The 27,844-nt window shown below is 40.9% G+C and overlaps 1 protein-coding gene across 2 annotated transcripts; it reads right to left on the bottom strand.

The window, feature by feature from the left end:
* Positions 1–314: 314 nt before the first annotated feature.
* On the bottom strand, positions 315–27,600 carry LOC121384587 (very long-chain acyl-CoA synthetase-like). Of its 2 annotated transcripts, none has more exons than XM_041515055.1 (11): positions 27,337–27,600; positions 18,507–18,873; positions 15,696–15,806; positions 12,015–12,203; positions 10,316–10,474; positions 9,049–9,173; positions 5,613–5,804; positions 5,036–5,129; positions 3,821–4,019; positions 2,328–2,425; positions 315–1,997 (listed from the first exon to the last, which is right to left on the bottom strand). In XM_041515055.1, the coding sequence occupies exons 2-11, from the start codon at positions 18,865–18,867 to the stop codon at positions 1,681–1,683; spliced, it is 1,845 nt and encodes a 614-aa protein (XP_041370989.1). In that variant the 5' UTR covers positions 18,868–18,873; positions 27,337–27,600; the 3' UTR covers positions 315–1,680. The 2 variants fall into 2 exon arrangements, with proteins under 2 accessions (XP_041370989.1, XP_041370981.1); XM_041515047.1 differs by lacking the exon at positions 27,337–27,600 and adding an exon at positions 23,306–23,371.
* Between the last annotated feature and the right edge of the window lie 244 nt (positions 27,601–27,844).

Here is a 27,844-nt window from a genome sequence, read left to right as displayed (position 1 = left end):
AGGGGAGGGGGGGGGGAGGATTATACAGATATTCGGGCAAAATGTGCTAACCTAAGACCTTTTTAACATGGATTTCCATCATTCTACCCTCAAAATTAGTTGTAATCCATGTAAAAATGCGCAGCGATGCGTTTGCAACCCTATAAGGCTATATAGCTGTTTGGTAGTGATGCTAATATGACGTAATGCCATTATTCAGATTCGGACATTTTCGTTTAATTTGGGCAAAAATGAGAGCCCGTACAACTATGATAGACGACCTACCTACCTTATTTTTTTTTTACATGTAATCAAAACCACATACATGTATATTATTTTATTTGGCCGTATGGTAAAACAAGTTTTGAACATAACAAAGTTAACATTATCAGAATAAAATCATGAATTGTGTATGCTATAAACTGCAGAAATGTTGGACTGACCTAATATCAACAGTTAGGAATAGAGACGATTTTTCCATTCTCGTTATTGAGTTGTAGGAACCTCCAGTTTTAGTAACTTAAATAATTCCAGCCTTGTTCTGGAATTTACATTTACTATTATAGACAAATCTGGAGGACAAAATAGCGCATTCCAAATCGTATCTCTGCATTTGTAAGGCAATCAAAAGGAAGTTTTGACAATATCGTGACTGTCAATATGAACATATATTCTTATGAATCACTGGTTCGTCCATAAAATAGGTCAACTGTGTTCTTTTCTTCATATTACAAGATTGGCATCCTTTCACAATAAATTGGAATGCACCATTCATTATATAGTGCTAGTATTACCACGAAATAAGTCTACAGATACCAACGATCACGTCACTCATACCGATTTGCGGAGGGCTGTGTTGTAGATGGTATTTTGTGGTCTGTCCAGGTAACAAAGAAAACACAAACAATAATAGGACATCTTCATGTCAGTAGTTGCATTAGCTGTCTGGAATCTGTGGAAATCTCGTTGGGTCTATGTTTCAACGCCTGCCCATGACGTACCTAGCATGGGTTAGGACGAGGCAGTTTTCACCCCTACCAAAAATAAAGTCCTTTTTAATCAATCAAAAAGTACCTCTTTGATTAGAGAAGATCCAATACTACTGTATCCTGGTTCAATTTTTACAACATTCCCCACACCACCCTCAGCCTCCCGTTCAACCCCCCTGCTTAGTACCCTGGTTATTTTAGGTTTGGTACGTCCCTGCGGCCTAATATTCAAACATGATGTCTGTAACATCACCATTTATGTACACTGTTCATTTGCATCTGTTTTACATAATATTATAAACAAATTGTCTGCAGCATCTGTTTGTTTGCTTGCTTGCTTTTTTTCTCTCTCTAAATATATAGATATATCCTTTTCACAAACAACTGCAACTCCTTCATGTAGATCATGCACACATGTGTGTCCTTTGCAAGGTCTCACCTAAGGCTCATATAGACTGGATGCGGCGCTTGTGAGGTCCGGCGGAGAAAAAAAAATCGAAATATATTGTATATGGTGAATATGCCCAAAACGCAAGCCGCAGAGCATCAGATGTAACAGTCGGAAGGCACGCACACACCTCATCCAGTATATATAAACCTATCCTGTTCTGGACTTAGTCATTGGCGAAGTCAGAGGTTGGGCCCGGGATAGTCGTGCCTGAACCTAAATTGGATATAGGCACGTTTATAAAGTTCCCTATCCTATAATCCTTTATACAGACACCTTGCCGGCGACAATGTCTTCGAAGACAGTGTCGACGAGAGGTTTAAAGGCGTTGTTTTTCGAGTCGTAGTAGTAGAGCGGTTCGTGGACCTTGTGGGGGTCGAACGCCTCCTCCACCAGGTCCACTTTCTGCTGCTTGTACGTGCTCGTCAGGCTCATCTGGCGCTGCACGCGCAGGAAGCGCGGACGTGCGTAGCTAGGCAAGTGGTCGTGCACGCGATGGTTCATCATTTCGATTTGCTGGCTGTCCATCTGGTCGCCATCTTTGAGGTAGACGGCCGCCATCCCAGCTTTACCTTCACAACCTGCGAGAAAATTGAGTGATACCAGTTTAACAATCATAACTTTTCAGCTGGATTGTACGCTAGAATTAAAACTAACTTTAACTTTAACGTTTGATGTTCTATGTGATCCGAGCGACACAACAGTGATCAAAATGGCATCTCTGCACATGGCAGAGTCAAAAGGAGTCACCATCATATTGCCTATGATTATGCAGAAATTTAAACAACTTAAGGTTAAGCGCAAATTCCTCCCGATCCTCACCCGTCCCTGCCCCAGGGAAACACTATGACTATTTTGACAGAAGATGAACTGAATAGCACTGGTGTTGTTTCTAGTGAAATAAAACTGACCTGGCACCTTTACCCCGTACACGTTGACGTCGTGTACGAAATCAAGTTCAGACATGATGTTGGCCACCTCCGATGTCGACACGTTCTCACCCTTCCATCTGTAGAAATAACGACGTGTTGAATTACCATGTGTACCTTACGATAAGCACTATATTGTCGGCTAATGACTTTTGTAATAAAACACGTGTTACAGTAAAATAAAGACTGAGATGTAGATGTTGAAAGCAAACAATTTGAAAGAAGGAAAAGCTGTCAGAGTAGGAATAAATGCGATGGAATTCATGGAAGAGAAATGAAAGGGGGCAGCATGGCATAAACAATATTTACTTGTAGTTAAAGCGCGTTAATTATCCATCAGCTACATGTGTTGAGGATGTCAAAGAAAATTATACTGACACCAAATCTTCTACATTATCACGGCCTCGGTGGCGTTGTGGTTAGGCCATCGGTCAACAGGCTGATAGGTACTGGGTTCGGATCCCAGTCGAGGCATGGGATTTTTAAATCCAGATACCGACTTCAAACCCTGTGTGAGTGCTCCGCAAGGCTCAGTGGGTAGGTGTAAACCACTTGCACCGACCAGTGATCCATAACTGGTTCAACAAAGGCCATGGTTTGTGCTATCCTGCCTGTGGGAAGCGCAAATAAAAGATCCCTTGCTGCTAATCGGAAAGAGTAGCTCATGAAGTTGCGACAGCGGGTTTCCTCTCAAAATCCTTGTGATCCTTAACCATATATCTGACGCCATATAACCGTAAATAAAATGTGTTGAGAGCGTCGTTAAATAAAACATTTCTTTCTTTCTACATTATCAATATCAGCTTTCAATTTTTATAAGCACTTTACCAGTTGTGGCGATACTGGTTGGGATGCCACAATAATCAACGGGTCCACTGATGGGTTGGATCCTATGATTCACAGACAGGATAGCACATACATTTAATATGCACCAGTTGCAGGAACCCAAAAAACAACAACAACAAAACTCAATGAGTCCACCGATGGAGTTCGATCCGACGACCCAAGCAACTCAGGCGATCACTGACCCGCGTGTGGCATAGAAAGCCAAAGGTAATAAGTACATGTCTTTGTTGGAGGGACAAGGACTTTGATGTGGAGGTGGACAGCAAAATAAGATAGGAGAAGCTGCCAGACTGATGAGAAAAGAAATGGAATTGAAGGGGACAGGATGGGATAAGATGCTTTTTTAATTTGATTATTATTATATATTTGTTTTTGGGGGTGGGGGGTGTAGTTAAAACAACAACATCACTAGTACTAATGCAGGGCCGTAGGAACGGTATCTAGTGGAGGAGGAATAGTCCTCTTGTGGGGTGGGTTGTGGCAAGACATGTTTGGACCTTTATTTATTTGGAGTAGGACCGAAAAACATGCATTTGCGTTACAAAGTGGGGAGGGGCACAGACTTCTTCCTCGGCTACCCGGTTCCCGCGGGCCTGTAATGAACAGTGAACGAAAAGGTGTACGTGTACCTGTACGTGTCGCCGGTTCTATCCTGGAAGTACAGGAAGTACTCGCTGTCGACGTAGAAGAGGTCGCCGGAGTTGAGGTACACGTCTCCTTTCCTGAAGACGTCGTGCAGTATACTCTTCTCGGTCTCCTCCGGCCGCTTGTAGTAACCTTCGAACGGCGTCTTGTCGGTGATTGAGCAGATCAGCAAACCGACCTTTCCTACGATACACAGATTGAGAATAGGCAAACAACATTCGTGGCCGTTAGTTATAGATACCATTTATCTTTCAACGAGTTGTTTTAAATGTATCTAACGAGCGAAAGCGAGTTGAATACGTTTTTTTAAACGACGAGTTGTAAGATGAATGGTATGAAACGGACACGAATGGGATATTCTATTTCTTACATACTTTAAAAAAAACAAAAAACAACAGGTTTAAAATAAATTTAAACATCTTTGATGAAAGTTCATCACATCTTTTCCAACTAAAACCTATTTACGGCCTTAGCACTTGTAGTTAATTAACTTATGCGTCACAGACAAATCAGTTTCATGTTACGTTATATGTCACAGAGGAATCGATTCCGATTATCTCCCCTCCCCCTATTGGATGGTTAATTAATGTAGTACTGACCTGGGCCCCGTTCCACGAAACGATCTTAGTGCTAAGATCACCTTAATTGCATAAGGTAGCTATACAAGTATGTACTTAAGATAATCTTAGGGCTAAGATCGCTTCGTGGAATCAGGGCCTTGGTCATCACCTAGAAGCAGCCAGTCGTACCGCGTCTTTAAACTAGTATTACACGTATATGTGGGTTATTAGTATGTGTTATTAAAAATAACGAATGATGTTCTCACCAACGGGTGTGTAAGAAATGTGTATAACACAATGAAATCAGTCCAGTCATGCTTCTCAAGAAAAAAAAAAGAAAAAAAAAATTCGCTCTGAGCATGTATTTAACAATCTGAAATCAGTGAATGTTTTTTTTAACAGGCAATGGTGGAAGCATTTTTTTCAGGAGGGTGGAGTCTAGACTGGCGAGCAAAGTTTCGGGATGAGGGTCGAGTCTCCCGGAAAATATATTATAAAAAATGAAATTCGCTTTGAAATAATCGCGTTTCGTTTGTTGTATTGCATAGAAAGCCATGGCTTACGAAAAGATTACTATGGTAGAGAATGCGTGTAAAATATGGAACAGTAGTCTTGGTCTGTGGATATTCGTTTACTTACCAGGCCCAACTTTCGTACACCTGCCATCTGAATTTCTAACTGGCTGCTGTGTGGTGCAGTCGTACTGAACCAGTGTACTTAACGTCAGGCGACTCTGCAACACATAAAACACGTAATGTAAAAAGAAACCCACCCCAAAAACCCCTGACCAAATCCGAGAATCTCTGTACAGAGTCATAGGGATGTTTTGACACAGTTGTGGCTGTATAGAATGAATCACTGAAAACAGGGATGGTTTTAGATGTTCTCGAAGAGGTTAGCATATACTAGACCATTTCTTTTCAAAAACAACCAAAACAACAACCAAAACAACCCAACCAAAAATAAGAAGAAAAAAATAAATACAATTTAATTATTTTAAACAAAACTCCCCAAGAATTAATAAGTACTTAAATTTAGAACCAGAGTGACCCTGGGCCTTTCATCTGGCCATTCCTCCTTCGACAGACCCTGAAAATTACGGACGTAGCAACAACGGCGACAGCGACAGTCTTCCTACAACAGACCCTGGAAATTACGGACTTACCAACAACGGCGACAGTCTTCCTACAACAGACCCCGGAAATTACGGACTTACCAACAATGGCGACAGTCTTCCTACGACTCCGACTTTATTGAAAATGTTGCAGAATGACGCGTTTCCTTCTGTGGAAGCGTAAAACTCGTAGATTTTCGGAATCTTGAATCGATGCTGAAACTGGTCCCATATGTCAGCGCGCAGCCCGTTACCCACAGCAACGCGCACGTCATGGTTCCCGTCAAGATCGGCCTGCAAATACGAAATCATTCACACTGAATCAGGAAAACGTTCAACACTGAAACACGAAATAGTTCACACTGAAAAACAAAATAGTTCACACACTGAAACACGAAATAGTTCACACTGAAACACAAAATAGTTCACACTGAAACCGAAACAGTCAACACTGAAACACAAAATAGTTCACACTGAAACCGAAACAGTCAACACTGAAACACGAAATAGTTCACACTGAAACAAGAAACAGTTTACACTGAAACACGAAATAGTTCACACTGAAACACGAAATAGTTTACACTAAAACACGAAATAGTTAACAGTGAAATACGAAACTGTTCACATTGAAACACGAAACTGTGCACAGTGAAATACGAAACTGTTCACACTGAAACACGAAACTGTGCACACTGAAACACGAAACAGTTCACACTGAAACACGAAATAGTTTACACTAAAACACGAAATAGTTAACAGTGAAATACGAAACTGTTCACACTGAAACACAAAACTGTTCACACTGAAACACGAAACTGTGCACAATGAAACACGAAACTGCACACTGAAACACGAAACTGTGCACACTGAAAACTTATGAAATACATGTAGTTCACACTGAAATAGTTGAACACTAGAACATCAAAATTTATGCTTTGCAGTGAAATAGTTGATACTGTAACACGAAACCGTTTACTTTGAATTATAAAATACACGTAGTTCAAACTGAAACACGAAATAGTTCACATTGAAACACGGAATATTTCACAGTTGGCATACGAAATAGTTTAAAATGAAATAGTTCTCACTGTAACAGGAGATAATGTTCACCGTTTGAAACAGTTTACACTAAATATTTTAAAACTATATTCCTTTAAGATGTTGTTGTTTTTAAATAAAGAAAACCGAGTGTACGTTTGTTTTTTCATATCCAACAAGTTACAATGAAAAGTTAAAGTTTCTTTTGTTTAACACCACTAGAGCACATTGATTTATTTATCATCGGCTATTGGATGTCAAACATTTTTCTATTAGTAGCAATGGATCTTTTTAAGGCACCATCCCACAGGCAGGATAGCACATACCACGGCCTTTGGTATATCAGTCGTGGTGCACTGGCTGGAACGATCCGAAACCGACCGCCCCCCCCCCCCCCCCCTCCCACCCCCCACCCCATATAAAAGCCTTTCTACGCCAGTGGGAGTTACAGAGGAGACCGTCCACCTACAAATGACAGGTCCCTTTTCCCTAATACATTTTTCTTAAAGCACTCACATTTTCAACTTGGTGTTTAAAAACGTATGTTGTTTCTTTGTTTGCTTGTTGTTTTGTTTTTGTTTCGTTCTTGCGGTCTTGTTTTGTTTTGTTTTGTTTTGATTTGTTTTTAGCGGATTTTTTTTAATATATAGATATGTTTTAGTTGAAACAGCCTTCCACTGACATGGCGAATCTCAACGTTTCAACTGGTCCATTTTTAGATTTATCAGTCGCCCCCCCCCCCCCCCCCCCCCCCCGCGTGTTCTTTCCCACTCTCTACACAAAACCCCACGAAATAATAAACCAAATACGGATTCTCCAAACAAAACAATTTCTGCATACTCATATAACCCAGGGGCGTGCGCAGGATATTTTGCAGGGGGGGGGGGGGGGGGTCGAGGTGCTGGCTAGCCGAGCTGCTTTCTGACCACATTCACAGGAATGTAAAAAATCGGGATATGAAAAAAAAAAGTCGCCTTGAGCGGGGGCGGGCCCCCCCCCCCCCCCCTGCGCACGCGCCTGTAACCGTCATTTTAATGTGTTTTCACGGCAAATGAACAGCCGATTTACGTAGAAAACAGCGATGCCAATAAAGATAATGGACTGATTCAAATGTGTTTGTTATGCTTGACATGAAATATATGTTAATATATATTCGCCACAACTATAATACATGGCTTGGGATAAACCGCCAGCATATGTTTACATCCCATATTTTCAGAGAACATTTTAGTCATGATCAAATGTTTTTCTCGTTCCAACCAGTGCACCACAAGTGGACAAAGGCTGTAGTATGTGCTTTCCTGTCTGTGGGAAAGTGCATATAAAAGATCCCTTGTTGTATTTGGAAAAAAGTAGCTAATTTTTTCTGATGACTACGTGTCAAAATTACCAAATGTTTGACATCCAGTAGCTGATGATTAATTAATCAGTGTGCTCTAGTTGTGTCGTTAAACAAAAAAATCGAATGCATAAGCGTACGAGTGTGGGAGGGGTGCGGGGGGGGGGGGGGGAGTGCAGTGGTGGAGCCAATCCTCAAATTCGGGCAAAAACGATAGTTATTCAAGCAAAATGAGCTGACATGAAATCTTTTTTCACCATGTATTTTCATCATTCTACTCACAAAAATATTAGTTTCGGGCCAACAACAGCCTGCCCCCCCCCCCCACCCTCCCCCACCTACAAGATTAGGAGCTCGTACGCCTATGATCAAAAGGGACGCATATTATTTATAATATAGGTTAGTCAGCTTTTTATTTTTTATTACCAATCCCAGTTTACCTATAGTTTCGTCGTTGAGATGGTTTAGTGGAGTAGGCTGGTGTGTGGTTGAGGTATGGACTTTTTACCATGTCACGTTTACCTATAATTTCGTCGTTGAGATGGTTTAGTGAGGTGGGCTGGTGTGTGGTTGAGGTATGGACTTTTTACCATGTCACGTTTTCCTATAATTTCGTCGTTGAAATGGTTTAGTGAGATGGGCTGGCGTGTGGTAGGGGTATGGAATTTTTACCATGTCACGTTTTCCTATAATTTCGTGTTGAGATTGTTTAGTGGGATGGGCTGGTATGTGGTTGAGGTGTGGAATTTTTACCATGTCACGTTTTCCTATAATTTCGTCGTTGAGATGGTTTAGTGTGGTGGGCTGGTGTGTGGTTGAGGTATGGACTTTTTACCATGTCACGTTTACCTATAATTTCGTCGCTGAGATGGTTTAGTGTGGTGGGCTGGTGTGTGGTTGGGGTATGGAATTTTTACCATGTCACGTTTACCTATAATTTCGTGTTGAGATTGTTTAGTGGGATGGGCTAGTGTGTGGTAAGGGTATGGACTTTTTACCATGTCACGTTTACCTATAATTTCGTGTTGAGATTGTTTAGTGGGATGGGCTAGTGTGTGGTAAGGGTATGGAATTTTTACCATGTCACGTTTACTTATAATTTCGTCTTTGAGATGGTTTAGTGAGGTGGGCTGGTGTGTGGTTGGGGTATGGAATGTTTACCTTTTCAGAGTTGACAAGGTAGCGACACATCTCTCCGATATATTGGATAACGGTCACGTGGTGTTTGCGAACATCAGACCAAAATTTTGATACTGAGAACTTTCGACCTAGGACACAGGTTGCCCCTAAAAGTAATAAATATAGACAAATAACATGTAATATTAAAGAGTAGGCCTACATACAAAATATAACAAAACCAAATTTTTTTAAAAAACAAACAAAAAAACACCCCAAAAAACCCTGTTCACGTAAACGATTGTTAAATTTTAATTATATAAAACGATTTCGTAATATCAGTGATTGTCCGTTCCAAAAAATCTATAAAAACTTAAGACATAACAAATAGCTTGCTGCTAAACTATTAAAGGCATACTGTCACAGATTACTGACCTATTTAATGGTCTAACAAATTATTACCTGAGCAAAAATAATTTGATTTGTCCCTAAATGTACTTTATTCAACCATCTTCATAACCACCATACTCCATTTATTAATGACATTTTGTAAAAATAATTGAATTATGGCAATGGTCCATAATTTAAAAACTAAAATTGCCCAGAGGGATGACATGGATTTCACTCCATCATGGTTCAGTTAAGGTGATGCGATAGCTACATTTGGTTTCCAACGATTAATGTAATTTTTATTTATTATCCATTTTTAGAGAAATAAGGTTCTTAAATCCGTGACAGTATGCCTTTAAACATTTAGAAATGACGAGCAGTATGAACTACCTACCTTTAGATACGGCGGCCAGCACGAGCTACCTATCTTTAGACACGGCGGCCAGCACGAGTTACCTACCTTTAGACACGGAGGCCAGTACGGGTTACCTACCTTTAGACATGGCGGCCAGCACGAGTTACCTACCTTTAGACACGGCGGCCAGCACGAGCTACCTACATTTAGACACGGCGGCCAGCACGAACTACCTACCTTTAGACACGACGGCCAGCACGGGTTACCTACCTTTAGACAATGCGGCCAGCACGAGTTATCTACCTTTAGACACGGTGGCCAGCACGAGTTACCTACCTTTAGACACGGCGGTCAGCACGAACTACCGGCCTTTAGACACAACGGCCAGCACGAGTTACTTACCTTTAGACACGGCGGCCAGCACGAGTTACCTACCTTTAGACACGGCGGCCAGCACGAGTTACCTACCTTTAGACACGGTGGCCAGCACGAGTTACCTACCTTTAGACACGGCGGCCAGCACGAGTTACCTACTTTTAGACACGACGGCCAGTACGAGTTACCTACCTTTAGACAAGGCGGCCAGCACGCCCAAGTTGAGTCCGGCGGCGTGGTACAGGGGAAGTGTTTCATACAGGACGTCGTTGACGCCGAAGTCGAACGAGTCGAACGCAATAATGGCCATCAGAACGCGACGGTGAGTGATCACAGCTGGCTTAGGCAAACCTGGACAAAGAGATTACAATCTTAAAGTGACAGACACTAATATTTAGACACTAATGGGTATTGTTCACTATTAGAGCCGTTTCTGATAACTAAAACCATACGTTACTTATATTGTATTGTTTAGATTATCCATTTCCGTACACCCGAAGTGTTTTTGATCATTCTGGTGTTTTTAATATCACAAAATAAATTTTTTCATATTTTTAAAAACGCACGTGAGTCTGAGAAGTAACAGTTATGGAGTCGAAGTTTAATTTATTTTCAAGCGTATTTCACCGTGTTAACGTCTCAGACTCTTGTTTCACTCTGTTGTAACTTAATCCAAATGTGTTGCTTAGTGTCTATGTTTACGGGCTGAAACTAGGATCTGCAACTTTAATCTGTTTACGAGGAAGACTTTATTTGTCTATGTAGCCCAGTGGAAAAGCGCTCGCTCGATGCGCGGTCGGTCTGGGATCGATCCCCGTCGGTGGGCCCATTGGGCTATTTCTCGTTCCAGCCAGTGCACCACGACTAGTATATCAAAGGCCGTGGTATGTACTACCCTGTCTGTGGGATAGTGCATATAAAAGGTCCCTTGCTGTTAATCGAAAAGAGTAGCCCATGAAGTGGCGACAGCGGGTTTCCTCTCTCAATATCTGTATGGTCCTTAACCATATGTCTGACGCCATAAATAACCGTAAATAAAATGTGTTGAGTGCGTCATTAAATAAAACATATCCTTCCTTATTTGTCTACAATAAGAAGAGCAAAACAAAACAATGTATAATAAAAAACCAAGATTTATTGATCATAAGAAGAGCATGATAGAACTCTTAATTTATAAATAGTATTAAGAGAAAGACAGAAAAAGCTTGATAAAACATTTTATAGTTTTATAATAGGAAAAGCCAAATAGAATATTTTATTTACTAGCATTGAGAAAAATCACTATTTAACATTTTATTTATTTACAATAGGAATAAAAGAGACCATTTTATCTATTAAAAATTAAAAGATTAGCAACACTTTTATTATTTACAGTAAGAAGAACAAGATAGGACTATTTTTTAATGTAAGAAGACCAAAAATATTGATTTACTGTAACAATAACGGAACAGTTCATAGACTTTAATTACAATGGAAACAGAAAAACTGAACTTTATTTATTTACAATAAAAATTTAAAAGAGTAAGCTAGAAAAATATATTTATTTACAACTAAACAAGACAGAGAAACGAATAAACAGAACTTTTATATTCAGTTTTGAAGAAGAAAAAAAACGAAGAATAAAATGCATAATCTACATAATAATTGAAAAACTGACACGATATCCACAATATGTTAAGATGACGCCATATATATGCTTTATTCGATATTCAAATGAGCTAAAATGGTTACACAGCTGTGAATATTAAATATTATATCTAAAATACAACGATACTACATATTATATCGTAGGTAATATATATATACATTTATTCAAACATCAGACAATATAACGTGCACACAGTATGGCACATGTACATATTAAATAAATATGCAAATGAGCTTGTCCTACCAGTTGTCCCGGATGTGAAGATGAAGGACGAGACGTCTGACAGTCTGACGCTGTCTCTGACGCGGGGGTCAACCGGATCACAGCAGTCCACGTCGTCTGAAGTCATTAAGGCGTCGTAGTCGTGAACGTCGATGTGATCGTCTGTGACGTCATTCCGTATCTCGTTCAACGCTTCTTCGAGCTCGGCACCTACAGTGGTAACGACAGTCAACGGGCTGCAGGGTTATACCTAGTTTAAATAATGGGGGTGGGGTGGGGTGTGTGGGGTAAACAAAAAGTTGGGGTCACTTAGTAATATATAGGATGTTCTTTAGTCAGTTATTGCGGCTTGCTTTTAAAACAAACACGGCCACGTAGATCTAGGTTTTAGATTCACATGCAAAGATAGATGAATAATAGCTTATCTAAACTCACTCCACCCACCACCCACCCCCACATTCCTCCCAAAAAGGGAGAGAAAAAAGATGAAAATTTTAAATAGTAATTCACAAACAAATATTGTTTACATTGCTCATACCTCTCCCAGAGCACACACATATTGTTTACATTGCTCATACCTCGTCCAGACCACACAACTATTGTTTACATTACTCATACCTCATCCAGATCACACAACTATTGTTTACATTACTAATACCTCGTCCAGATCACACAAACGTTGTTTACATTACTAACACCTCGTCCAGATCACACAAACGTTGTTTACATTACTAATACCTCGTCCAGATCACACAGATATTGCTTACATTACTCACATCTTGTCCAGATCACACATATATTCTTTACATTACTCACACCTCGTCCAGATCACACATATATTGTTTACATTACTGACACCTCGTCCAGATCACACACACCATAGTGTTTACATTACTAACACCTCGTCCAGATCACACAGATATTGTTTATATTACTCACACCTCGTCCAGATCACACAAACAACACACATTGTTTATATTACTCACACCTCGTCCAAATTACACATATATTGTTTACATTACTCACACCTCGTTCAGATCACACGTATATTGTTTTTGTTGTTGGGTTTGTTTTTTGTTTTTTTATATTGCTCCAGAAATGTCAGGTTTGGGGCCCTGAAATCATTAGAGGCTGAGTGTTATACATACATATATAACACCTTTATAACATTACATATATATATATATATATATATATATATGTACATGTTATCAAAAAAAGTTGGGGATATTCCATTTCGAGTTTATAATTCTGGAGAATGCGATTGCATAAGCTGAAAAGAAGTATGAACCATGTTAGACTATTCAATACCTGTCATAAAAAACGCAAAAACACAAGCACGTGCAGACGTTTTGCACGTGGTCCATATAAACGTGTAATAGGGGTTCACTGCGAGATATATATTAAAGTGAACAGGTAATTCCTAGCCATTTCATCGATACTCTTTTGGACTCAAACTTTAGATTGTATTGTTTCGTATTGAAATTACACATTTCTAACATGCGTCGACTGTCACATGCCGAGCATTTTCAGATTGGCACGAGACAGGCCGCTGTGGCACGAACGTTGAACGAGTCACAATCGGTGATAAGCAGATTATGGGCACGATACCGTCAGACACATAATGTGGACGACAGACGTCGCTCAGGTTGATCAAGGGCGACAACAGTTCAACAGGATCGTTTCATCAGCCTAAAGAAACTGTGAGACGAGCTTCACACAGCTAAAGGTGTGAGAGTGGGTGGTCAGACGACTAGAAATCGGCTACACAGGTGGCATTTGCATGCACGGCGCCCTCGTGTCATTCCACGTTTGACCGACCGTCACATTACTGAAAGACGTCGTTGGTGTCAGGAGCACCAGCGCTGGGACAATCGGCGATGGAGTAATGTCATGTTTCCTGATGAATCCAAATTCACATTGGACTTCCATGACAGACGCAACAGAGTGTGGCGTTGACGTAATGAACGATTCCGTGATGTAAACGTTAAACAGCATAACCGTTTTGGAGGTGTGTACGTTATGGTTTGAGGTGGCATCACAGTTACGGGACGAACAGCTTTGCACATTGTCAGTGGACGTCTTACTGGTCTGTACTACCGTGACAACATCTTGGCAGCACACGTTGTGCCATTTGTACGTCACCATGGCCGTCGTTTTCGCTTTCAAGATGACAACGCCAGGGCACACAGAGCCAGAATTGTTACCAACTACCCCCAAGCACAAAACATCACCACTTTACCATGGCCAGTACTCAGTCCTGACCTTTCCCCTATTGAGCATGTGTGAGACATGCTTGGTAGACGCTTACGTCAACGTCAACAGCCGCCGACCACTCGCCATGAACTTGGCGTTGCTCTGCAGGATGAATGGAATAACCTGAACCAAGCCGACCTTGGATTATTGATAAGGAGTATGCCACGTCGAATTCGTGCCTGGCTCGCAAACAGGGGGATTTACACAATCATCGGATAAAACTTTCCTATTGATGACTCATTCTTATGGGATATCCCCTACTTTTTTTTAAATAGTATATATAAATATGCATGTATTAAAAAAATTAATAATAATAAAAAATAATACTAATAAGAAAAAATAAGAACCAACATACATATACTGCTATATCTACATTACTACATTACAGTTTTCATATTGGCAGATTACACACGTATATTGTTTACAAACGTCATCCAGATCACACATATATTGTTTACAATGCTCATACCTCGTCCAGATCACACAAATATTGTGTACATTACTTATACCTCGCCCAGATCACACAAATACTGTTTACAAACTCAATTTTTGTCGTGATCACACATATATTGCTTACATTGCTTATACCTCGTCCAGATTACATATATGTTGTTTACATTGTTCATACCTCACCAAGATGACACAAATATTGTTTACATTACTTATACCTCGCCCAGATCACACAAATACTGTTTGCAATACTCAATGTTCGTTCAGATCACACAGATATCTCACCAAGATCACATAAAATAGTGTTTACATTGCTCATATCTCTCCCAGATCACACATATTGTTTACATTGCTCACAACTCTCCCATATCATACATATATTGTTTTCATTCCTCACACCTCGTCCAGATCACACATATATTGTTTACATTACTCACACCTCGCCTAGAGCAAACATATATTGTTTACATTGCTCATATCTCGTCCAGATCATATACATATTGTTTACATTGCTTATTCCTCGTCCAGATCACATAGATATTGTTTACATTGCTCATATCTTTTGCAGATCACACAAATATTGTTTACATTACTTATACCTAGTCCAGATCACACAAATATTGTTTACAATACTCAAACTTAGTTCAGATCACACAAATGTTGTTTACATTGCTCATACCTGGTCCAGATCACATACATATTGCTTTCATTGCTTGTATTGTTTACAATGCTTAAATACCTCGTCCAGATCACACACACATTGTTTACATTTCTTATACCCCGCCCAGATTACACAAATATTGTTTACAATACTTATACCTCGTCCAGACCACACAGATATTGTTACAATACTCAAACTTGGTTCAGATCACACAAATGTTGTTTACATTTCTCACACCTCTTCCAGATCACACATATATTGTTTACAATGCTCATACCTCGTCCAGATCATATACATATTGTTTCCATTGCTTGTATTGTTTACAATGCTCATACCTCGTCCCACGATCAACACTTTGGGCTTGCAGCTCTGAATACAGTGGAGGAGTGACTTCAGCCTCAGGTGGTAGTTAATCAGTGACACTGACACGCCGATTTTCTGGAGACCTGTACAGAACAAGAAACACTTCAAAGAATGGGTAAACGTTTGAACATTTCTCTAGCCCTGTCCAGATTCATTTACTGACACACGGTAAACCGGTTTCTTGATTCGTAGACGTCGGAAAATGACAGCAACTGAGGGCAACGTTGTTGTAGTTGTTCGTGCCAGTGAGGTTTAAACCTGACACTGATAGTTATTACATATTCTATATCTACTGAGACGGCATGAATGAACGAATATGCCTATATAGTCAAGGCACTAGATAGAGATTCATGGAATCAACCATAATTTCAAATGCCCACTCGACTCTGCATTGTGCAGAGATACGGCCCTGATCATGTATTACGCTTTTCGTGTTCAGATAACTTATTTCAGCTCCATAGTTAATTGGCATACATTTTCATACATATTTACGTGGCTGTTGTGGTTGGGGTTTTTTTTTGTGGGGGTGTCTTTTCTCCTAGATAATATATTAAGTATTGATGTAACGACAGTGTTAATACTTGATGATAATGTTTTGCAATATCCTCTGTATAAACACATTACCTTCAGTGTTTTGTATCGAAGAAATTGGTCACAATTACTTGTGAAGTGTAAGTCATATGGTCAAAATTAGGTGGTGTTTAATTAATGTCCAGGTGTATAGAATGATATCTGAAGAGGAAACGCATCAGATGCGCTTTCGTAACATCTGGAGAGCAAAATAAGAATGATTTGTATGATAAATTTCCATTTGTTTTAAAGATTAGTTTTGTTCACATACAGTGGTCCTCGTATGGGTGACAGAACACACACACACACGCGCGCGCGTGCGCGCGCGCGCACACACATACACCCGACGTATACACACATACACACTACACACACACACACACTACACACACATACACATACACACACACACACACACACACACACACACTACACGCACGCACACACACACACGCACACTAAATACACACACAGCCAGCCCTTGGTTCCTACAAGTCTGGAACAGGGAGTTTGAATCGGAGAGGACACTACCATTGTTCTGTTGGGGAAATGAGCGTGGAAACCAAGAAGTTATTTGAATCCGCCAAACCCAGATATGTACAATGAAGGGATTATTTACATACGAGGGAAATAATAATAAAATCATAATATACTCAGGGAAAGAAATAAGAGAAAATTTGGTCCTGGAGTCCAAATTTAATTATCTAGTGCAACCCCTGCAATTGCCGACAACAATCGGCAATGCCGTGGAGATTGCTAAGGAGTTTTTCTCCACGGCACTTTTTTTGCTATGCACTAAATTCGATTGTTTCTTCCATGACATGTTTTTTTTACCGTAGCAATTTTCTCAGTTGCAAAGGGTGCTAGCAGCATCGTAATGTCTGTATAAAATATAAGATGTATTGAATATCAGTATAACACGACTATGACTGCTGATGAGAACTTTGGTGCAGTCACTGTTTGTCGCTAAGTTAAAAGTTTTATACCACCTGGTTTTTCACTCTACACAAAACTCCTGGTTGAACTATATAACAATAGACTTCAAAAACATTCAGTAAGATGCAATGATAATATTTACCTTTTCTACATACTTATTGCAGTGTGTGTATGATGTGGACACTTATTTATAATTATAGCTCAGTTGGATTCATGCTCCGAATACGAGGTAGGTGATTCGAGATCTCTTAATGGAGGCTGATTCAACTGCCACACAGGTCAGGCCCGTAGCCAATGGGGGGTCGGGGGGGGGGGGGACTGGTCGACACCCCCCTTTCCCCTACCGCTGACTCCACCCCCCCCCCAATATGCCCCCGGACCCCTTAAGCAACTCGGGAGCTTCGCGCCCTCGTCTGAGGCACTTTGTGCCTCACCACAAGCCTAAACGACCCCCCACCTGTCTCAAAATCCTGGCTACAGGCCTGCAGGTGCTCCTATATATTATGAATACTAGGATTCAATTATGGAATGGTTATAAGCACATTTAACTACAGTGATTGCGTGTCCAACATTATTGCCAAACAAGGAATAAACTATGTCAATTGAATCAGTCAGTCAGTCAGTCAGTCGGTCGGTCATTCTGTCAATTAGTCACGTCAATCAGTCAAGTCAGTCAGTCAAGTCGGTCAGTCAGATAATGTCAGTGAGCCAGTTAATCAATCTCAGTCAGTCAGTCATTCAGTCAGTCAGTCAATGTCAGTCAGTAAGTCGGTCATTGAATGTCAGCCAGTAAGTCAGTCAAGTCAAGTCAGGCAGTCAGTGAATGTCAGCCAGTAAGTCAGTCAAGTTAAGTCAGGCAGTCAGTGAATGTGAGTCAGTAAGTCAGTCAAGTCAAGTCAGGCAGTCAGTGAATGTCAGTCAGTAAGTCAGTCAAGTCAAGTCAGGCAGTCAGTGAATGTCAGTCAGTAAGTCAGTCAAGTCAAGTCAGGCAGTCAGTGAATGTCAGCCAGTAAGTCAGTCAAGTTAAGTCAGGCAGCCAGTGAATGTCAGTCAGTAAGTCAGTCAAGTCAAGTCAGGCAGTCAGTGAATGTCAGCCAGTAAGTCAGTCAAGTCAAGTCAGGCAGTCAGTGAATGTCAGTCAGTAAAACAGCTAATGTTATCAAGTCAGCCAATACCAGCCAGCCAGGTCAGTCAAGTCAAGTCAACCAGTCAGTCAATTGTCAGATTCAGATCTTTGCCTATGCGTCGTGCGTGTGTGGATGTTATTATTTACCAACCTAAAAACGTCCAGAGGAATTCCGGTTCGTTGTACATCATGAGCGCGACGACGTCGTTGGGCCCTAACCCGAGCCGTAGTCCCTGCCTGGCCACCTGGTTGGCGTGTCTGTCGACGGCCTCGTACGTGAAGGGCTCGTCCTCGAATATCACCAACGTCTTGGCCGGTCGCTCGCGCACCTGCTGCTCGAAACTGTCGACGATCAGTTCGCGACGTCGTATCTTCATTTTGAGACGTCGCAGGACCTTGAAGCTCGTCCAGAGGTAGGCGATGTCGTAGTGAATCCAAGGACTCCAGAGCTGCACCGCCACGTACAGCGTGATCGCCAGCCCGGCGGCTACCCCAAGACACTCGTACAACATCGCTATCTGTACAGAGAACAGAGGGGGGGGGAATAATAATAAAAGATAAGAAAGACTGAGAGACAGAAAGGCAGACAGAAAGACAGACAGGTTGACAGATACAGCGAGCGAGAGAGAGAGAGAGAGAGAGAGAGAGAGAGAGAGAGAGAGAGAGAGAGAGAGAGAGAGAGAGAGAGAGAGAGACACACACACAGAAAGACAGACAGGTTGACAGATACAGCGAGAGAGAGAGACAGACAGAGACAGAGACATACACAGGCATACAGACAGAGTCATACAGTAGCGATGGTTTATATATATTTATACATGTATTTAGATATATGTGTGTGCCCACTGTGCCCATTGTGTTGCGATGCACAGGCCAAGAAGTCACAACACATCCCTGACACTGCTATGTTTGTGATCTGGGACAATAATAATAATAAAAATAAAAAAATAAATTTTTTTTTTTTTATAATATAACACATACATATATGCATACATACATACAACCTCGACATACAATATATTGATATTCATACCAAAAAAAAAGAAGAAAAAAAAAAAGAAAAAAAGAAAGAAGAAGTCACAACACACAAGTAGAGATAACTATAAGATTAAAGTTTATTTTCTTTAAAGTTGCAGACCCCAAAAGTAGTAGCATAGGCCTCCCTACTACTCCTAAACTTTCAACCCGTGAAAATTAACACTAAGTTTAGTTAATCTACAAACCTGTAACACATCTAGATAAAGTTACAACAGAGTGAAACAAGAGTCTGTGACGTTGAAACAGGGAAATATCCTTAAATATAGAGTTCGTCTCCATAACCGTTACTTCTCAGAGGTACGTGCGTTTTTAAAAATCAGAAGAATGCATTTCGTTGTATTAAAAACACCAGGATGACCTGAAACACTTCGGATGTACGAAAATGGTACTCTAAATAATAAAATCGAAATAACGTCTGATTTTTAAAATAATCCCCCCCCCCCCCCCCCCCCCCCCCCCCCCCACGATCTAATAGTGAAAAATACACCATAGTGTTTAAAAACTGGGGTCTGTCACTTTAACGACGTCACTACAGCACATTGGTTAAAGAAACAGACCCTAGTTTTTAAACACTATGACGTATTTTTGACTATTAAAGCTGTTTTTTATTATTTAAATTAGAAGTATTTTATTTTTATTATCCAGGTTTTTGTAATATCCCAAAATGCATTTTTCATAATTCTAAAAACGCATGTAACATTGTTCGTCTGAGAAGTAATGCTTATCGGGACAAGCTATATATATTTTAGATGGTATTTCCACGTTTAAACATCACAGACTTTAGCTTCTCTATGTTATAACCATATCCAAATGTGTTGCAGGTCTGTAGATTAACCAAAACTTAGAGTCCATTTTTTACGAGTTGAAACTAGGGTCTGCGCCTTTAACTGAAATTAGTGTCCATTTTCACGGCTGAAACTAGGGTATGCGCCTTTAATTAATCATCGGTTTTAGATATCCAACATTTGGTGATTCTGATCTGTACTCTTCAGAGGAAACCTGTTACATTTTTCAGTTAGCAGCAAGGGATCTGATACACTAATTTTATGTAAATACGATAGTAAGCAAAAACGAGTGATGCGTGGTCGAAAATATATACATCTGCCGTCAGGCTGAAAACGCATGTTTTAATATAAATGGTATACCCATGGACGGGACATGACATTCTATTTACTACAACGCGTTACACTGGTTAATAATAATGTTATGAACAAAACGTTAAACGTTTCTTGCGAAACACGAAACACCAACAGTTACACCCGCACTAGAGTATAAACACAGTCACCCCCACTCTGCAATAGAGTATAAACCATCACACAATCACCCCTCCCACCCTGCAATAGAGTATAAACCATCACACAATCACCACCACCCCCCATGCACTAGTGTAATCCATCACACAATCACCACCACCCCGCACTAGAGTATAAACCATCACACAATCACCCCCCCCCCCCCAATCCCTGCACTAGAGTATAAACCATCACACAATCACCCCACCCTGCATTAGAATATAAAACATCACACAATCACCCCACCATGCACTAGAGTATAAACCATCACACAATCACACCGCACCCTGCACTAGAGTATAAACCATCACACAATCACCCCCCCCCCCACCCTGCACTAGAGTATAAACCATCACACAATCACCCCCCACCCTGCACTAGAGTATAAACCATCACACAATCACCCCCCCCCCACCCTGCACTATAATATAAACCATCACACAATCACCCCCACCCTGCATTAGAGTATAAACCATCACACAGTCACCCCCCACCCTGCACTAGAGTATAAACCATCACACAATCACCCCCCCCTGAACTAGAGTATAAACCATCACACAATCACACCACACCCTGAACTAGAGTATAAACCATCACACAATCACCCCCCACCCTGCACTAGAGTATAAACCATCACACAATCACCCCACGATGCACTAGAGTATAAACCCTCACACAATCACACCCCACCCTGAACTAGAGTATAAACCATCACACAATCACCCCCCACCCTGCACTAGAGTATAAACCATCACACAATCACCCCACCCTGCATTAGAGTATAAACCATCACACAATCACCCCACCCTGCACTAGAGAATAAACCATCACACAATCACCCCCCACCCTGCACTAGAGTATAAACCATCACACAATCACCCCACCCTGCATTAGAGTATAAACCATCACACAATCACCCCACCCTGCACTAGAGTATAAACCATCACACAATCACACCCACCCTGCACTAGAGTATAAACCATCACACAATCACCCCCCGCCCTGCACTAGAGTATAAACCATCACACAGTCACCCTCCACCCTGCACTAGAGTATAAACCATCACACAATCACCCCCTCACCCTGCACTAGAGTATAAACCATCACTCAATCACACACACACACACACACACACACACACACACACACACACACACACACACCACCCTGCACTAGAGTATAAACCATCACACAGTCACACACACACACACACACCCACCCTGCACTAGAGTATAAACCATGACACAATCACACACTCACACACACACACACACACACACACACACACACACTCACACACACACACACACTACCCTGCACTAGAGTATAAACCATCACACAATCACTCCCCACCCTGCACTAGAGTATACATCGTCACACAATCACCCCTCAACTGCACTAGAGTATAAACCATCACACAATCACACACACACCCCCCCCCACCCTGCACTAGAGTATAAACCATCACACAATCACCCCCTCACCCTGCACTAGAGTATAAACCATCACTCAATCACCCCCACCCTGCACTAGAGTATAAACCATCACACAATCACACACACACACACCCTGCACTAGAGTATAAACCATCACACAATCACACACACACACCCCACACACACACACACCCTGCACTAGAGTATAAACCATCACTCAATCACCCACCCACCCCCTGCACTAGAGTATAAACCATCACACAATCACCCCCACCCTGCATTAGAGTATAAACCATCACACAATCACACACCTCCCACCCCCCTGCACTAGAGTATAGACCATCACAGGAACATTTCCTCCACGGTAGCCTAGTAGTGTACACCAAGTATCACATCATTTTTATTTCTCTTCATCACAATAATGTAAACTAAGTATTACACAAACATTTTCCCTCCAGCACCAGATTATGCATAACAAATAACAGTGTAGACCGAGTATTACAAACAGTCCTACTCTAGCACAAGTGTGTAAACAAAGTATGCTATCACACAATCGTTTCAAATCTAGTACAAGAGTACAGACAAAATAGCACCCACGGTTTTTCCTCCTCCTGCACTAATCATATATAACAAATATCACACAAAGCTCCCGCTTGATCTAGAGTGCAGACCAAGTAATAGTATCAAAGAAACATTTCCCGGTCTCCCCAATTAGAGTGTAGACCAATATCACACAAAAATGTCCCTTCAGAATTAGTGTAGATCAATCACACACGCACATCTCCCTCTAGAACTACAGTGTAGACTAAATATCACACAAACATTTTACTCCTGAACTAGAGTGTAGATCAAATATGTCACACAAATGTCCCTCCAAAACTAGAATGTAGACCAAATAGGCTATCACACAAACATTGTATTCCTGAATTACAGTGTAGACCAAATATCACACAAACATTTTATTCCTGAACTAGAGTGTAGACCAAATATCTCACAAACATTTTACTTCAGAACTAGAGCGTAGATCAAATATCACACAAAAATGTCCCTTCAGCACTAGAATGTAGACCAAGTATCTCACAAACTATCTAACAGCCACTCATTATATTAGACAAATGTGTTTGCTATACAAACAAATAACATTCATATATTGGTGAATCGTAATGAAGTAATATTGGCCTAACCCAAGTATCCATTTCCGTGTTTTAGATTGACCCTTGACCTTGTGAGAGGAATGGCCGGTACCCGTGTAGTACAGCGTGTACTAGGACCCACCAATGGGGGGAGGGGGCGGGGCTTGAAACAATGTTTTTAACTGTTATGTAGGCCTAGCGCAATGTAACGCTGCATATAGCACGCGCCGCATATAGCACAACTGTGAGTGTTATGCGGTGATTTTCAACGCATAAATCACACGACGAGCTATATGCGGCAGCGTGCGACACATAAAGCGCACGTTAGCTGTTTGCGGCTGACATGTGCCTTGATGTAAAGCTTACTTTGAATCATATTTCATTTAATCTTAGTGATGACATTAAAAGAAAGAAAACCGATGACTGAATGTCCGAAACAGGATATATGACTAAAAGAAATAGAATGGTTGTAGACGTTTTTGTAATTATTGAAAGAAAGAAATGTTTTATTTAACGACGCACTCAACACATTTTTATTTTTTACGGTTATATGGCGTCAGACATATGGTTAAGGACCACACAGATTTTGAGGAGAAACCCGATGTCACCACTACATGGGCTACTCTTTCCGATTAGCAGCAAGGGATCTTTTATTTGCGCTTCCCACATGCAGGATAGCACAAATCATGGCCTTTGTTGAACCAGTTATGGATCACTGGTCGGTGCAAGTGGTTTACACCTACCCATTGAGCCTTGCGGAGCACTCATTGTAATTATTGACTACTGTTGTTGTTGTTGTTGTTGCTGTTGCTGCTCCCTCTTCTCCTCCTGCTACTACTACTTCTGCTGTTACTGGTGCCGCAGCCACTACTACGGCTACTACTACTGTTGCTGCTGTCGCCGCTTCTACTACAACTACTACTGCTGCTGATGCTGCTGCAGTAGTAGTAGTAGTAGTAGTAGTAGTAGTAGTAGTAGTAGTAGTAGTAGTAGTAGTAGTAGTAGTAGTAGTAGTAGTAGTAGTAGCAGCAGCAGCAACAGTAGTAGTAATAGTAGTAACAGCAGTGCTCAGCAGTAGTAGTAGCGATGGAAGTACCAGATGCAACAGAAGTAGTAGAAATAGCAGCACCAACTGCAGCAGTAGCAAACACGTGATCAGTAACAGCAGCAGTTAAAGTAGCAGTAGTGGTAATAACAACGGTAGCAGCAGCGGTATTAACAGCAACGCGGATAGTAGTAGTAGTAGTATTGGATCTGTCTTGATAAACACTTGTTTAATGATCTTTTGATACACAAACTAGTTGGAAACACAACATATTGGCGTCTGGAATATTGTTTTTGTTTCCGCTAACCCTACCTACCCTATTATTAAATTTTTTACCCTTACTCTTTTTTTTTTACACATACCCTACACGTTTTTAGGAAATGAATGACCAAACGTGTTTTCATGCATAAATATTTTATAATCATTGCAGATATTATAATTCACTTAGAAATTGACATTTTCATTTAGAAGTTGCCATTTGTTCATAGATATATACAAACAGATTTATTTAATTTATAAAACAGTTTTGTTTAATTTGCCTCGGACCATGAAAACTTGTTTTAACAAAAATTATTATGCATACCTACCTACCCTATTTTGTTTAGCATGTTAGCGGAAACAAAGCATTTATGTGATCAGTCAATGTCCATCGTCCGTCGTTGTGCGCCGTTGTCCGTCGTTATCGTCAACAATTGCTTCAAACGACATCTCCTCCTAAACTGCGGGGCCAGTTTTGATAAAGCTTTACAGGAAATACATACCACTACGTCGAAACGCATGGTTTATTTTAGTTGGGCTCGGATGTAAAAACCAATTGATTACTTGACCGTTGACCTCTGTATTTTGCATACCAGAAGAATTATGTTCTAGCAAGTGAGCAATCATGAAGTGTAGATGTGTCGTCTACAATTCCTTACTCCTTTTTTTCCTTATCCAAGCCACTTTTATTCACTGGACCACTAGTCTACCGGTGATATTTATTATTATGGCCACCTTCGAAGAAGCGGGGGTATATTGTTTTGCTCATGTCGGTCGGTATGTCGCGTCGGTAGACAAGATGGTTTCCGATCAATAATTTGAGAACGTTTGGACCTAGGATTCTCAAACTTGATATGAAGGTTTACCATGACCAGTAGATGATGCCTACCAATTTGATGTCGCTATGTCAAAGGTCAAGGTCACAGTGACCTTGAAAAGTTAAGCGCTTTCTGATCAATAACTTGCATGTAAGAACGGTTGGATCAAGAATCTTCATTTACTCTTTATGCGGTGTGACCATGCCTTTTCGCCGCATACAGCTATATCTTGGTGTGTGTGCTACATGCGTACGCATAACGCCCACAGTTGTGCTATATGCAGCGCGCTCTATATGCAGCGTTATAGCGTTATATGCCGCAACAGATGACTGAGATCTACCAATAGACTGTTGGGCAAAATACATTTTTAAACTTGAAATTAAAGATGTACGTGTTTTCATTCAGTTTCATCATATTTTATTTAGGTTCTATATTTCCCACGATCAACGTTTTATTATTACTTTTTTTTTCTGTCCGTCTTTTTGTTTTGTCCCCCCTCTTGTCTGTTTTTCTACGATCAGTTTATACAGACGATACAAAAGAAAGAAAGAAATGTTTTATTTAATGACGCACTCAACACATTTTATTTACGGTTATATGGCGTCAGACATATGGATAAGGACCACACAGATATTGAGAGAGGAAACCCGCTACTTCATGGGCTACTCTTTTTGATTAGCAGCAAGGAATCTTTTATATGCACCATCCCACAGACAGAGTAGTAAATACCACGGCCTTTGATATACCAGTCATGGTGTACTGGCTGAAACGAGAAATAGCCCATTGGGCCCACCGATGGGGATCGATCCCACACCGACCGCGCATCGAGCAAGCACTGTACCATTGGGCTACGCCTCGCCCCATACAGACGATACATTCATGCAATACAGAGTTTTCACAACAAAGGATTTATCATCGAGACTACTCCATGTTTGACAACTTCAACTAAACTTATTTTTGTGCTTATATCCAATTAAGGTTCAAGCACGTTGTCATGGGCACACACCTCAGTTATCTGGGCTGTCTTTCCAGGACAGTGGGTTAGTTGTTAGTGGTTAGTAAGAGAGGAGAGGGTGTAGTGGCCTTACACCAACCCATTGAGTCATTAACACACGCTTTGGGTGGGAGCTGGTATCGTTTTATGAATTGGTTCATGTAACCTTTCCCCTTAAGTCCCCAAAATATTTCCTGGATCCGCCACTGGGGTCTGGGGGTCAACTCCCCCCAAACGACGGAGACGATCGGGCGAAGATCTGACCTGAAAACCTTTTACCATGACATTGCATTTCCATCATTCTGTTTGGCTGTTTGGTAGTAATACAAACATTTTAATATGAATAGACGTTGTTAACCATATGCAGGCATTTTCGGTTTATTTAGGGCAATAATCTGGTTGCAAAAATCAGCCTACTCCCCCACTATACTACCACCAAAACTACCACCACTACCACCACCACCACCACAAAAAGTCGTGTCTGTGTTTATGTGATAGCCATTAATCTAGGACAAGTGTATAAAGTCGTACACCTGACCTAGAAGGTCGGTATGTTTGACGTACAAAAACAACACTGCAAGTCCCGTCGTCTCGCCATATATATATAAACACAACTCAAGGATGTCACACATCCAAATACAGTCCATGGACGACAGTATAAAACTGAGTCACAATGTCGCACAACCAACCAACCTTACACACACACACATACATACACATACAGACACACGCGCGCACACACACACGCACACACACACGCACACACACATTACATACACATATACTATACAACAGTATAAATCGAAGTCAGAATGTCACACAATCATGCACACAACTAACAACATACAAACACAAACAATACACACACATATACTGTACAGCAATATAAATCTTAAAGTCAATCGTTTTGACCACCAGTGCTAAAACAAGACTATGAATAAAGCAGGGTAATAAATAGCATACGTACGCGTACACGGTTAAATCCGGTCCGTTGAACGAGGTATGTATGTGTGACGCACAATCCACAATGTTTGTAAACAATCGTTGTGTGATGGAGTAACTCGCAATTCACCCACTTACCGGAAAAGAGCTCTGCAATGCGTTTCACTTCTAATCGTAAATAAACCAATCACGGAATGTACGTCTAGCCCTGATGAACAAAAGTCGTGTATGTGTGTGTGTGTATATCCATATATAAAAGTGTTAGCAACAAACTATAGTAGACTACACGACAGCTAGGTTCGCCCTGCGTTGGGTATATAGTCGGTTTAACGTGCCGTCCTCTCCAGGGGGGAGCGTCTGGTACTTTACATGTAAACTGATTTAATCAGCTGCCACCTTATCGCCAGGTAATAACTAAATCAAAACCGACACATTTTTGAATCGCCAGCCGCGATACAAAGCTAGCTAACTTTGTGTAATCTGTGTTTGCTATATAGGGCTGTTCCAGAATTTATCAAATGGGGGGAGGGGGT

The sequence above is a fragment of the Gigantopelta aegis genome, chromosome 2, assembly GCF_016097555.1.
Source record: "Gigantopelta aegis isolate Gae_Host chromosome 2, Gae_host_genome, whole genome shotgun sequence".
Lineage (NCBI taxonomy): Eukaryota > Metazoa > Mollusca > Gastropoda > Neomphalida > Peltospiridae > Gigantopelta > Gigantopelta aegis.
This window is presented reverse-complemented; position numbering and strand designations above follow the sequence as displayed.

Excerpts from the sequence above, each read along its gene's own strand:
- LOC121384587 (XM_041515047.1), bottom strand. Across the intron at positions 15,807-18,506 it reads ATTCCTCTGGACGTTTTTAG|GTCTCCAGAAAATCGGCGTG; the intron begins GTTGGTAAATAA and ends TGTTCTGTACAG. Across the intron at positions 9,174-10,315 it reads GCTGGCCGCCTTGTCTAAAG|GGGCAACCTGTGTCCTAGGT; the intron begins GTAGGTAACTCG and ends TATTACTTTTAG.